Source organism: Mangifera indica, chromosome 2, assembly GCF_011075055.1.
Source record: "Mangifera indica cultivar Alphonso chromosome 2, CATAS_Mindica_2.1, whole genome shotgun sequence".
Lineage (NCBI taxonomy): Eukaryota > Viridiplantae > Streptophyta > Magnoliopsida > Sapindales > Anacardiaceae > Mangifera > Mangifera indica.
In genome coordinates, this window is record NC_058138.1 from 14533725 (window position 1) to 14548687 (window position 14963).

Sequence of the window (14963 nt, forward strand, 5' to 3'; positions counted from 1 at the left end):
TCGTTAGATGTCTTTGGCAGCGCGGGGAAGCCAAGAAGCAATATGTTGGTTAACTTCAGGGGAGTGTGCAAGAAAGCACACGTGTAAGGGCATAGAGGTGAGAGCATAAGGGCGCGATGTTACGCACACTGAAGTGGCATATAGCTCAGGAGCGGGCATTAGAGTGTGCAGGGAATGTTACTAAATGTGTGCAGGAGTTATACATATGGCATGACGGGTATGTCGCCCTTGATAAAGGGATGGATGTCCCTTTAGCCAATACGGGGGACACTCATTGCATGGTCATTCGATGCAGCTAATGGAGACTGAGGGTATTGTGCAGCTAATGGAGGCTGAGGGTATTGTGCGAGCTAAGCTGAGCACGAGGGTTTGCTCCACTTTGAGTGTGGCGCCAGTGAATAAAATAGTTTTGTCTTTCAGCAACTTGAGAGAGCTAACGGATGCCATTATTGATTGGAGAACTAAAAGATGATTATTTACGTAATGATAATAATGACTATATAGAATAAAAAAAAAAAATCCTCTTACATGGGTAGATATGGAAGGAAGTTGGGAGCAAACATCTGTTAATATGTTGGAAATATGTCACTATCAAGCTAATCACTGGGCAAAGAAGGACAATTGTCACAAAAAATCGCAGAAAATGATAATGTCTATAATATCAGGATGGTGTTGTTATTGTGGTTCCACAGATCAATACATCTAAATCAATCTATGTCTTCCATTTACACAAATTGAAAATGATAGTTGAAAAAAGACTCATTGTTGATTCAATTTTCAACAGCCACACCGTATTCCATTATCCACCGTCAAACCCGTGCCAGACAAGAGAGACGAAACCGAACCCAATATTGCCTTCTCGAGGAAGAAACAAGAGTGATAGACATTTTGAATCAAGAAAATATCTCGACTGTTCCACCTTCTTCTTTTATAAAGACAATATTGCATTTTGAATTAATTTCAAATGCACCATTTTATTCAGCTTGCTTATACTTCTTAAGATCCTCCCTCAGCCAAATTTATAACATAACCAAAGACAGCACACTTCCAAGGAATCCCTAGCTATCTGCCACAACTTTAACGAACCCACGAAAAGAACTGAGCCAGGAATAGACAGTCTGCTGTCTTTTCACTTTCCCTAAACACTAAATCCTAAACCCTAAATCTTATATGATAGCAACAAGATGCATAGTCAGTTTTCGGTACTTGGAATGTGTTGTATGCAATGCTAATTCTTCTATAGACCAAATAATCAAATGAAGGGTTGCTCCAAAAGAAATTGTAGAGGCACGGAATGAAATTTCATATGCCTAGCGACTTGCTATTATTAGAATATGCAAAATTTTCTGATCTTCACGCCAGACAATTTATAGAGAGACATGCATGCGTATTGGAAATAAGCACAATTTTGCAAAACAAGAAAAATCTATCTGTAAATTGTTTCCAGTCTAACAAAGGAACGCAGAAAGCAGAAGTTACTTCATGATACAATGTCTTGTAACCCCAACAGGGACAAATCTGGATCATTATATCCAAGCAGTTTATACTCAGATCCTCTCAAATGGACACTAAAGCAAGCATTCTCTATTTTCACCACGCTTTGAAGCATGGTATCCATCTTTGTCTTCATGTCAGAACCATCATCCATAAGTGGAACAAGAAGAGTCAACTCCCTATAAATATCACGTGTGAACCTACATATCTGCTGAGCAAATTCAAGTTCACCATCTGATATTCGACCGATAGCCAACCGCATCAATTCTCCTGTCACGTCTGAGAGCCCTAAGATATAGTCAAGGACATTAATTTGAAATGGCTCTATCGCTGGTTCACTGAGTTGTAACAAACTGGCATTTATCTCTTCAATATTCAAAAGAGCACCAGTTCTACAGAATTTACAGAATATTGCAGCTTCAACATATTCTTGCACCCCAGGAGAATACGCATGTCTTAGCTTCCAGAAATCAGTTCCTTGCAGCTCTTTCACCAATCGTGACATATACTGATCTGTCACTGCTGCTAAATCTTCCTCTGCCTTTTTTAAAACTTCCTCCTTGTTGCATCTACTAATTCTATGCACCTGAAATATAACCTTTTTGCTATTGCTTGTGATATCCCGACTTGCCTTTACCACTCTCTCACGTTTGTCGTTGCGGTTGTTCAGGTAGTCAGCATATTGGACAAAGGAATCCTTCATGGAGGATTCAGTGCTCATTTCCCTAGCTTTCTTTGATGAACTCCCTGAAGTTGTCCCAGCAGGTTGACAGGGGCGGCAAGATTTTGGTTTTGTAGCCATGAGTGACTGTGAAAACCTCCTGAATGCATAACATATATAAGAAGATACATAAATCATAAAATGATACACAAAAGAAAAAAAAAAAAGTGATTAGCAATCACCAAACAACATCAGGCATCTCCTTACCTTGTGCAGGGCAACAAACCTTTCGTGTTAAAGGCTGTGACTCTACAACCATAAGAAAAAAACAATAATAAAACATATGAATCAATAAGTGATATTTAGTAACATATGGTGATAGAATTTCAAGTCATCACCAAAAATTCATTCTCTTTTAGTGCATATACCAAATACTACAAAATAACGGCAAAAAAAAAAAACTTACTTTCAGTTATCAACAATATTTTCTAACAAACTAGAATCACCCAATAAGATGCTCGAGCCAAGATACACAAATCAATTTGTAGAGCATGCTATACCCAATTGCATTAATAATTCAATGAAATCACTAATTAATCTCACTGGATTCATATTCATATCTTATCTGGTCTACTTATGAAATAATGACATTGTTACATGGCCAAATGAGTTTCAACATTAACCAATCCTATACAAATTATGATGATTCGAAAAAACAGATTCCCCATATTAGCAATAATTTTCTGGGAGCTCAATACTTCAAACTGAACACACACAACAGAAAAAAGGATAACTTTACCTCAATTTTGAAGCTATATTAGTTAAAAAGGGAAGCAAGACAACCATATTCAAAGAGCTCATTAAGAACGAAACTAAACTTGCACTGAAAGAACAAACAAATTCATGAGATCCCAAATAAAAATGGACGAATTTTACCCGATTTTCGTGATACTCGGTTTAAATAAACGAGAGACGAACATGTAAGTGGTGGCGATTTACATGCTACCAAACACTGAAGCGGCGGCGGCGTCGTCTTAAGAAGTAGAGCGAACGAGAATGACACTTGCCGATAAGGTCACAACTTTATTGGCCAGAATTTTAGATATTTGATTGATGAAAGTATTTATAATTTTTTATTTTTGTAGGTACATATTTTAGATTATAAATTATTAAAGACTTTTATTGCAAATTCTAAATCCAATTTTAAAGATTTAAAAAGTGTTTTTAATCATTTTTAAAATAACTGTTTTTTAAATGAATTTTCTAAAAAAAAAAAAATTTAAATGAAGAGCATACCATACCAATAATTGATTTTTGGCAACGATCATCTTCGTTTTGTTTTTCATTCTCATCAGGTTGGTTTTTTTCTTGTTATTGTAAATTTTTTTATAAGTATTCATACCTTATAATATATGATATATATTATATAATATAATCTAAATAAAAAGTAATATGTATCATAGATATATTAAATTAATAGATATAATAGATGTATTATACGATATAAGATTTATTTTATAATATGATACATATTGATACAACTTCTTAGAAAAAAATAATGATATAGTAGAGGTGTGTACAAAAAATTTTAAATTATTAAGAGTATTTGTGATATTTTTTAAAATAATGACATGTTAATTAAAATTTTTTTATTATTTTATTTTTTAAACTCATATTATATGATACGATATTTAATATATAATATAAAAAATTAAATTTTGTATATATAATATGATATGTAATTTAACACCGATGCGTATTTTACAAAGTTTTGATTGTAAATTCCTTTGTTTACCAATCTCTTTGCCGAAAATCATAAAAGAAGAAAACTCATTTTTTATGAAGTTTAAATAGGCCACCGGTGTATTGCAACAACAGTGCCTATATTTTTAGATTGTAAATAGGCCAAAGGACTATTTCCCACCCAAAGTATGATGTAATCCCAAGTTTTTTCTCTTTAACTTTGATAATCTCAAACACCTACCTATGAACAGTTAAAATTAATGACGATAAGGGTAAAATCATTATTTTCTATATAATATTAAAAATAAACTAAAATATAATCTCTTTTTTACCCTCTAAACTTTAAAAACTAAAAGTTTCTCTCAGTTTAAGTTTTAAAAAATAACAGTTTCACCTTAGGGTTTTGTTTTGAAATCTTTGGGAAAACGATCGTCTTCCCAGACGAAAACGACAGCTTCGTCTTTATCTTCATCTTCCCCGATGAAGCTTTTCGTCTTCCATCACTTCTTCAACATCAATCGGACGTCCAAATAAGAGGAAAGAGACCATCAAAGGGAGAGGCCGCCGATAATGGAATCGGAGATGACGTCGAAGATTTCAAAATGATATCCTAGGGTGAAACTGTCATTTTTTAAATCTTAGGTTTGAGGAAATTTTTTGTTTTTAAAGTTTAGGGGGGTAAAAAAAGATTATATTTTAATTTATTTTTAATATTATAGAGAAAATGACGATTTTACCTTTACTACCATTAATTTTAACTATTCATAAGTGGGTGTTTGGGATTATCAAAGTTAAAGGGAAAAAACTTGGGATTGCAGCATATCTTTGGTGGGAAATAGTCCTTTGGCCTTGTAAATATTTACCACTGGTATTAACAGCAAACGACACATCATACCTAATAGAAAATCTAAATTTTCAATTTCATATATTGCTAAAGAAATAGCTTCTTCACCTTTAGGGTCTTCACTAGTTTTTGCTCATCAAGCATCTCTTATTTGTGGAGCTTGAAAATTTTACGGCTTTAAGACTTTCAACAAGACTTTCCCAATGTGTTTGTGATGTGAAATTAGAAACAATACCTTGCAAAAATTTTCATCCTTTTCTAGAAGAATAAAATAATGAGAATATGTGTTTTGTTGTGTCCCTCTAAAAAATGTAATAGCATTAGCATATGAATTTGCCACAAAGCAAAGATCTAAATCAACATTGTGAAAATCACAGTATATAAAGTTTAGTATAGCATTAGTATATGCATTAACAATGGAAAAAATTATTAAAATTTTTACGAGAATTTATTATTAATTCATATCTTAATAGGGTTTGTCTCTTTTAAAAAACAAAATTATCTAAAAATTATAATAAAATGTATACTTAGAAAATTGATTTATTTGTTGTTACTTTAGTTTTCAAAATTTTGTTTATATTTTCTTTAATTATTTATTTCAAAAACAGTAAAAGACAGTGACGTAGGAATCATATTTGATTTTTTCTGTTTCCTTTCCTTTTATATCTATAATTAATCAATTCTTCAACACAAGCCATCCACTTTCTGAAAAGTCTTTTCTCAAGTGTTAAAAGTGCAGATTTAAGAAAATGAAAATAAAAGTGAAGCGACCATTCTCTTTCCATGAACAAAACATCTAAATATTTGTCACATTTTCACTTTCTTTATTGTTCTATGAAAGAGCAATGCACAGCAATTGATTACTTGCAAGATAGTTGTTTCCTTTCTTGCAGAAATGAAAAAGCACACTAAACATAAAAGAGAGAAAATGTGGATGCTTCAGGAAATGGTTTTCCTCTGGCTCTTTGATTGAATTAGAGAATGAGAAATTTAATAAAAGAATCACATGAACAGTAAAACCAGAACAGTTATTGAAATGTCATTAAGTTTGCAGCACTGAGTGTAAAACCAGAAATATTTGACAACACAATTTATTGAGACAGAAAGAAAACTATCTGCATGGCATTATAAGGTCCACTTGTAGACGGAATGAAAACAAAACCAACAACATGAGCCAAAATTCAACCATCAAGTTTAAGGGTTGGACTTGACAATAAAATTCTGGCGACTGATAGGGTTCATCACAACAGGAGGTCCAGCAACACGAGGCCATGCTTGGAACTTCTTGTCAGTCTCTTCCCACCATTCCTTGTTTGATACAGTGCTTGGGGTGGTACCTGATCATCAAATGAAAGACACCGTTTTAAGCCTCGGGAAAACAGGTAAACAAGGCTATAAAGAAAGTAAATTACAGAAGTTTTACCTCCAAATATCTTCTTGTCAGCAATTAAAAGGTCACATACGTAAGAAACGGCAAAGGATGCTGCCACAGCTCCTATGATGTACTTTGTTGACATGTTACAACTGCAATAGATTAGAGAATGTATGTCAGGAGACCTAATACAAGCAAACCAGCAGTGAGAAGCTCACAGAGCTTAAAGAGTTGTTGCACCAATTTGCAGAATCAGTTTCAATTCAAAAAATGAATTTGCAATATAAACTGCTTCTAAAGTTTGTCTGAAATGCTAAGGAATTTGTTTATAACCCATATCATAGTGTTATAAACCTAGTATAGAACAATACAGAAGAATATTGGAGTTATAAACCTAGTATAGAACAATACAGAACAATACACATTCATTCAAAAAATGTGTTCTTTCTGTTTCACCTAAAAAAAGGCAATTATTTCATCTGTTTCACTTCTAAATGTGCTAGATAATATTGGAGTTACAAATAAAATTAAAGAAACCCTTGAATTCTTCAGTTAAATAAATTAAAAAAAGGCTACAAATTAGACAGGCAAAGACTACAAATTGGACAGGCAAAGAAAAAGAAAAAGGAGCCAAGCAGGCAATCACCAAAATGCAACACCACAATTTTGGCGCATACTAATTCCTCCATCCAGTTTATGAAACTCAACAAAAGGGCATACAACTGAAAAATAAAATGAGTTACATTTCTGAGCAGCATCTGCTGTGTGAAAGATGGAGATTCTGTCATCTCACAAACAGATGCACATTCACTCCAGGTATCTCTCCCATCCATTAAAAACAAAAAAAGGAAAGAAAGACTTGGGTAAACAATAATTTTAGAAACCACTAGACCCTTTCCATAATCAATGACACAACAAAAAAAAAATGTAAATCAAGATTTAAAAGTAAAAAAGGAATACAAACCCTTTTAGTGAAGAAAATAAACTCTTCGAAAGCAAGTTAAAGCACTTTAAAGACTTTCCTATTTTTCTCATTCCAACAAGAATCGGGCTATGTCACTGACCAGCTATATATATCCCTAGTAAAAATTATTTTTATTATCCATTATTATGTAATGATTCTTTTCAAAATCTTTCAGAAAAAACAATACATCAAACCTAGTTTTCTACACAATTTATTCTCTTAAATTTTTGCACAATTATCTTCCACACATAAGAAACCTAGCTTAGTGATTAAATAAGCTGAAGGGACAAATGGCCTTCGAAATTTTGGTAGCAGAAAAGCCATTTCTATGCCAACTGTCTAACAAATCTTCTACAACACCAATGGAAACAAACCAAAACATACATTCTCACCAACTGCAATGAAGATTTATCCAACACAAGAACCACTAAAAAGTAAAACACCATTTCCCTACTTCACCTTAAATCAAAACCCAAAACTCTCAAAAGAAAAAGAATCACAACATCCCACAAAAACCATCACCCAAAAAATGCAGGAAAACAAATGAAACAATGAAACTCCTATCCAATATACCTTTCAACTTCCAAATTCACACACCACCCTTTCCATATCTGAATTAAATTATTTTCCCACATTTTCCTACCAACAAAACAGATCATGTACTTCAGAAAAAGCAGCCGCAAACGATTCCCAATAAACCCAATTCAGATTACACGATATAGAGATCAATTAGGAGACTAAAAGCCTATAGAAATATTACAAAAGAAATAGACTCCCAAGTTTCGATTTTTAAGTTATTTTCCCACATTTTCCAGCAACCAAGCAAATAAATTTACTTCAAAAAAAGCGGCAACAAACGAATCCAAAGAAACATACTTCAGATTACACAATATAAAGACAAATCAAAACACCACAACAGCAGATTCGAACTATCCTACACGAGAACATATAAAATATATAGCGAAAGGACTTAATCAATTCGAAAAGCGACGACAACACTCACCGATGAGCTTGGAGGGGGCGGCGAAAACGGAAATTGATGTTGACGACTTCTGAGATGGGCTATTGAAAGACCTAGAAGATAGCTATTTATTGGCGGCCTGCACGCTTGGTTGGATCCGGGTCAAACCATTTCTTATTTATCCGCACTCGGGCCGAAGCTTTCGAAAGGTGGTTTATTGCAAAAAAAATATTCTCACATATATATTTTTAAATATTTATATGAAAATTCTAAAAAATAAAATTTTATTTTTTCATAATTCTAACAGAATAATAGTAAATCAATGCTTATTAAAATTTAAAAAATTAAAATTCATACATAAACTCGGAATATCTTTGACTCATAAAATCAATTAAATTATTTTTGAATAATTATGAATTTGAGTTAGAAATTATGAAAAATGTAAAGAAATTGTGGGTAAGCACGAAGGATGAGTATTGCATCAACTGTTTATAATTTTAATATCAATCTCGTTTCCATCAATTTTCCATTTTTTATTATGAATTCAACTTAGATGCATGATTCTCACCCTAGGCATTTTTTTGGAAATTGGGCGTGAGTAAGCCTAGTAGAGACTAAAGTAAAAAGTTGTAAACTTTTGTAGAAATTGAAAATTCACAATATTATAAGGGTTATTTTGATATTTTGCAAATAGGAAAGAGACCAATGATACGGCACTATTTGATTGGATAATTTTAAATTAAAGATAAAGTAATATTCAATCTTACGGAAACATGTCATTGTGTATATACAAAGTTATCAAAAATACCAGTCATCGGAAAAAAAATCTCAGGTAAAAGCATATCATAAAAAGCTATGGTGAAATACCAATTCAACAAAGGTGTACTGGATAACAAACCACTAATCCATTTCTGAGTGATTCCTCATGCTGCAACTGATTTTCAAAACTTATTATACAGATGAAAATATGTTATTCAGATTTTGTGGGATGTTTGCTACCAAAGCTACAGAAAATTTTAGAGCTGTGATTTCTGTAAAAGAAACTTCAAAGCCCCTTCTTTAGCCAAAAGCTTAAAATTAATGAAGGAAGCATAGCCTTTTGCAGCAGCTCTCAAAACCTGCTCTGTGCATTAGAATGCAAAGGGAAAATGGCTCTGCTAGGTGATTGGTTACCAATATCTTGCAAGGGCAACCGATTTGGAGCAACAAATGCATTGCTCAACGACCTTGCTTTTCTTCTTCCATCATTCAAGGCCTCCTTTGGCTTGGTGACAACATTGTTGGCTCGAGAATTTTCCTTCTCGCAACAGATTAGAACTTGTTTCTCAATTTCATTCTGCGAGTCCGGGGCAGGCGGTGAAGAGGTTTCAGCCCTTAATGCTCTAGTATCTGGTTCCTTTCTCAACTTCTCAGTCTCCTTCTGGAGCATTGCCAATTGTGCTTGTAGTTCTTTTGCTCTTGCTTCTGAAGATAGTGCTTTTTGTTTCCATTCTTGACCCTAATTCAAAAACAACATCACAAACCCAGTTGACTCTGGAACTCTTACTTCCTACCAAAACATGCAATTAAATATTTAAAAAGATCTTACCGCGGAGACTAACAATTGAATCTGATAATCTGAATCTAGTGCACTATCTTCCCAAAAATCTCTAGACGCCTGCAATTCTTCAATCTCGTCCCTCACCTGCTGCAGCATCTCTTGTATTTGAGACCATTGCTCAGTCTCAGCCCGAACCTGTTCTACAATCCTTCTCACTATTGCCTTGCAATGTCCTGAACACTTCTTTTCCTTGTGAGACTTTGCATCCTGCCAAAGAAATTCCTATCAGATTCTGATTAAGAAAAGGGCTAAAACAAATTTCCGAAACATTTTCCCTCCAGCAGGATTATACCTTAAATGGTTGACCGGCTAATGTTGAAGACATTTCAGGAAACTCAATTCGCTTTGAAGTAGAAGCAGAACTGTTGGCTGTGGAAAGAATTGAACCATATTCTTCTTTCATTCTCTCTAAGAACATCCCTTTCGACAAGCCTTCCATTTTCCTCCTCAGAATCTCAACCTGCACACGCATGGTTCTCAGATTAATTAGAAATGAAATTAGGCATCTGAATTTGAACAGTAAAAAGAGTGATTCCTTCTTACATGGCAGTTCTCATTTGAAAAGGAGCTTTCATCCACACTGCAACTTCTTCGGATCGACAAACTTGCTTCTGCCATTTCTCTAATTTCCTTGACATGCATCTCCTCGGATTTTCCTTCAAAATTCATGAGTCGTCTTTGAAGAAGAGATGCTTTTTCATCAAAATTACTGCATTTCTTACCCTCCAGATACTTGATTCTGGATCTCCTTTGCAGCTTCTCCAGTTCCTCAGTCAAATTTATTATCCCACTTTCCAGGATCATGCTCAAATCCTCTCCTGAACAAATCTTTCTCCTCCCCTAGAAACAGATCAGAAATAAACCAGACAATGAACCTCTTATCACTTCGAATCTTCATTTTTCTTTTTCCCTTCCCACATTTTCTCGGCAACCAAACAGAACATAAAATTAACCAAATTAACATCTATGATATAAAAACAAAACAAGTTATTCTTTCAACTATTTGTCAGTATAAATCTTCAATTTATTTTCCCTCCCCCCGTTTCCTGATCAACCAAAGAGACCTTAAATTAAGCCCTCTACAGTTTTAATTACTGAGAAAATAGAGACAGATGCAGTGATCTAATCAATTCAATTAATCCTAAAACAAAGAGTCATAAAATGAAGTTATTTTTTTAATTATTTGCGAAATTTTCTCAGCAACCAAACAAACATTTGAATCAAAAAGAAAAAGAAGAATGTGAAAGAAAGAGACACTAACAGATAAAAGAGTTTGAATGGCAGATCTCAAGATCCTCTCCACTTGAACTCTTCTCCTCTCCATTTTCTTAACAGCAATTTCTCTCTCAATCCTCAAAAGATTACACTCAGCTCTCAACATCTCAGCCTGAAACCTCCACTTCTCTTCCTCCACCACCGCCATCCCCCCTCCTCCCCCACCACCACCACAAATCTTATCCACTCTCCCTCTCCTTTCCTCCTCACTCACCACCACAACTTCCCTTACAACCCCTCTAGAAAACTCCCTCTCCTGATCAAACAACACCTCAAGCCTCCCCGTTTTCTCCCTTCCCCCCAGCTTCCCACCACTCTTCACCATCTTCTTCCTCGGCCGCCGCGGCAGCTGAAGAATCCTCGGCGTCTGCTGCGTTAGTGGGTACTGCCATTTAGGCCTCCTGGACCCACCGGGCACCGCCACTCTCTCCATAAAATAAGGACGTTTCAGTACTTTCGGTTACACTTTGACTACTAGAGCTTCACCATAGCCTATTTATAAATTATAAAGAAAGTAACGGTTCAAAGAGTTTTCAAAAACTCAAAATTCTACTTTTGGGTAAGAACCAACGACAAAACTACAACTGCATGAGAGTTGTTGTATCAAACAGAGGAAGAGAATAATTTTTTATAGTAAAAAATAAGAACCTGGTTACTATTATAATATGGGAAACAGAGCTTTCATCGGTTAAAGAACAAGAGACAGAGAGGAAGAGAAAGAGCTGCAGAAATAGTAGTAAAGAGGAAAGAGCGATAGGCGTGCAACCTCGTGAAGAGGAAGGAACAGAGATTTTGAAATGAAAGGTAAAGCGAATTTGAGTTAATTAGTTGGAGTTGTTGTTTTGTGGGTAATTTAATTGTTCCGTCTGGGACAATGCTTTTTCATGGGAAACTGATCAGAATATCTTCATAAATTAATGGTGAGTTTGAGCTTGTGGTTGCTTCAATTTGCCATTGCCATTGCCAATATTCATTGCTATTTATTTATCAATGGAGATTTTGTGAAAAAGCCAAAGTAAGTAAAACCAACACACCACCAGTTGATCTTCATTCATTCATTCATTATTATTAATTATCATCACAGAGAATTTGCAAGACTGCACTTTTCAGCTGGCTCCATTAATTTTGAATGAATTGTCTCTCTGTACAGTTAACTTTCATGGGATAGTAGTTGTGCGATCGATCATCAACTCTAAAATTTGATAATTATAAGATCAGTCATTTAATTTAAAATTTAGTATTTATAGAATCGATCATTATATTCAATATTTGATAGTTATGGGGTTATTAAACCCAAAATTTGATAATTATGAGGTTAACCACTAAAATTGGATTTGGTAGTTGTGGGTCAGTCACTAGACCCAAGGTTTGTCATGTATTGAATTGAATATTATTTTATTTTTTATTCAAAATTATTAAATCATATAAAAATATGTTACGGTCAATGTTCATTCTCTGTACACATAATTTTATTGTCACCATGATTTGCTTAATATTTAGTCTTTAGTAACGTTACTGGAAACACTTACCTTATCCGCACATTCATCAAATAAGATTTAGTCCGTGGTAACTTTAATGAAAACTTGACCTATATCACATTTGTTCTTTGCATTTATCTAATAATACTTATAATATACCATACTTTCAAATGGATTCAAAATTTAAAGACTTTCTATAGTCGATTTTTAAAAGTTTTACTAATAATATTCTCTTAAACTCCCAACGGTGAAGATGGGTAATTTTTTTTTTTTCAAAAGACTTATTCACACTCAAGCTTGAATTAATTTTTAAATTTTAAAAACTCAAATAATTACTTAATATCTATTAATTTATACTTCAATTTATAAAAATAAATTTATACAATTTATTTATATACATAATTTTATTTTATTTTTCAAATTCATACCTGAATAATAACTTATTTTTATATTTAAAGAATTTTCGGGATATTATGCCTACTTTCCATTGTTCATAATCCGGTCATTAATTGGTAGAGGGAGAAGTCATTTGTCAACATTGACAAACACCAATGCAGAAAGATACCCGTTGAAGGATAAGTTACGGGATTTGGAATTTAACTTATTCAGGGTAGTTGATTTAATTGAAAAGAAAAATCTAATTTGAATAAAGTTTTTGTTTAGAAAAAAAAAAAAAATCAACCCGCGTATACGATATAAAAAATTGACACTTGACGCCACAAAAGTATTCAAAAATTGCATACTGCGTGCCGTCAAAGTAGTGGCATTGCAACCATGTTGACGCGGAGAGGAGAGAATCAACTGCCACCTTGGAATTTCGAAAGCCAGCAATGGCACCCTGTCCCTTGTTTTAATGTTTGAAATGGAAGTACGAGCGCCAAACAACAGGCCTATTCCCACAAATTCCCACAAAAGGGTGAATGCGTATTTATCTTTAATTTCTAAGAAACATTTAGCAATGGCAAAGGATTTATTCTCACCTAAAAGCATGTTGTTTTTTCATATTTTTATTTTTTAATTTTCAAACAACTATTTACGAAGAATTAAGTCGGTTAATTTTAAGAATAAAATTATTTCTATACTATTAAAATTAATTAAAATTTAATCTTCTTTTTTCTTCATTAAACTTTAAAAACTAAAAGTTTTCTCTTAAAATAAATTTTAAAAAATTGTATTTTTTCTCCTAAAACTTAGTTTTCAATCTTCAGTGTCATTATCGATGACAAAGAGTTTCTGATATATCATCATACTCCAACAGTTTCTCTCCCCTCCTTTGGAATTTCACCCAACGAAGATCTCATCTTTATCTTTCCATACGTCTTTTTTGGAGAAGATGATCGTTTTTTTCTAAATAAAGATAAGATCTTTGTCTTTATCTGAAAAGACGGAGAGTTTTTTCTTTCCAAAAGAAGTCTTCATCTATCAAAGTTTTAGAGGAAAGAAGAGAGATCGCAGGAGTATGGTGATACATCGAGGATTCTTCGTTGTTGTCGATGGCATTGAATTTGACACGGAAGATTGAAAACTAAACCCTAAAAAGGAATATATCATTTTTTAAATTTGACCTAAAAGAAAAACTTTTAGTTTTTAGAGTTTAGAGGAGAAAAAAGAAATTAAATTTTAAAGGATTAGAATTTCAATAACTTTAGCAATTCATAGATAAGTGTTTGAAATTTTTGAAGTTAAAATGTAAAAAGTTAAAAAAACAACCAACTTTGGTAAGAATAAGTCTTTTGGCCTTTACCAATAGGTAAGAGCTTTGACTAATAACCTCATTCCTCTTGAGGTTTCCTTGTGTTGCAGTTGTCTGCTAATTAATTGATTTAATTTTGATTCCTTGTCCTTCGATTTTCACGTATTGTTTTTCAAATTCAATTATTTACAAAACCCTAAGATGCTTTCTTGCTTGAATCTATGGATTTGTCATTTCTCAATTATCTCCCATTTTTTATACTTAAATTTATCAAATCTCAGTGGCTTTATTTTAATTCAATGTTATCATTACATATTCAATTATTTATGGTTTAAGTTAAATTATTGTTTTTATTTTTTATTAATATAAAAATAAAAATACCTTCAATATTAAATATAAATTTTAATTATAAATGTATTTAATTTTATTAACATTGCAAAAATACTTCTATTTAAAATGGGAATTTAATTGACAAATTTATATTCCACTCATATTTAATTTATCAATTTATCACTTAAGAATTATAATTTTTTATTTTTCTAAAAAAAAAAATCTTCTTTTCCTTTTTTTATTTGGGATATTGACCACCAATTGTATCTTTTTTTCTTTCTACTTATTTCTTATTCACCAAGAACACCACCATTCATTATCATTTTTCATGTCCTATCGTCTTCACTATTTATATCGACCATCATCTTTTTTCTCCTTCCATCTTCATTGGCAATATCACTATCGCTCATCCTCTTTCTCTTTTCACTATCTTCGTAATCAATTATTGACTATTTTTGTACTTCTTTATCATCTTCATCAACAACACCATTGTCGACTATTATTCTTTTTCACCACTGACCATCATTCTCATTCAACATTTTCACCAT

At 33.0% G+C, this 14963-nt stretch overlaps 3 protein-coding genes across 4 annotated transcripts; all 3 read right to left on the bottom strand.

The window, feature by feature from the left end:
• Positions 1-1406: 1406 nt before the first annotated feature.
• Positions 1407-3263, bottom strand: LOC123196432 (translin-associated protein X). Of its 2 annotated transcripts, XM_044610465.1 has the most exons (3): positions 3092-3261; positions 2423-2464; positions 1407-2315 (listed from the first exon to the last, which is right to left on the bottom strand). In XM_044610465.1, the coding sequence occupies exons 1-3, from the start codon at positions 3133-3135 to the stop codon at positions 1481-1483; spliced, it is 921 nt and encodes a 306-aa protein (XP_044466400.1). In that variant the 5' UTR covers positions 3136-3261; the 3' UTR covers positions 1407-1480. The 2 variants fall into 2 exon arrangements, with proteins under 2 accessions (XP_044466400.1, XP_044466409.1); XM_044610474.1 differs by lacking the exon at positions 2423-2464 and having other exon boundaries at positions 3092-3263.
• Positions 3264-5749: 2486 nt separating this feature from the next.
• On the bottom strand, positions 5750-8235 carry LOC123201982. Its single transcript, XM_044617674.1, has 3 exons — positions 8082-8235; positions 6166-6266; positions 5750-6079 (listed from the first exon to the last, which is right to left on the bottom strand). The coding sequence occupies exons 2-3, from the start codon at positions 6257-6259 to the stop codon at positions 5937-5939; spliced, it is 237 nt and encodes a 78-aa protein (XP_044473609.1). The 5' UTR covers positions 6260-6266; positions 8082-8235; the 3' UTR covers positions 5750-5936.
• A 632-nt stretch (positions 8236-8867) lies between these two features.
• Positions 8868-11982, bottom strand: LOC123203455 (plectin-like). Its single transcript, XM_044619811.1, has 5 exons — positions 10901-11982; positions 10183-10479; positions 9932-10099; positions 9628-9846; positions 8868-9537 (listed from the first exon to the last, which is right to left on the bottom strand). The coding sequence occupies exons 1-5, from the start codon at positions 11345-11347 to the stop codon at positions 9151-9153; spliced, it is 1518 nt and encodes a 505-aa protein (XP_044475746.1). The 5' UTR covers positions 11348-11982; the 3' UTR covers positions 8868-9150.
• Positions 11983-14963: the final 2981 nt, after the last annotated feature.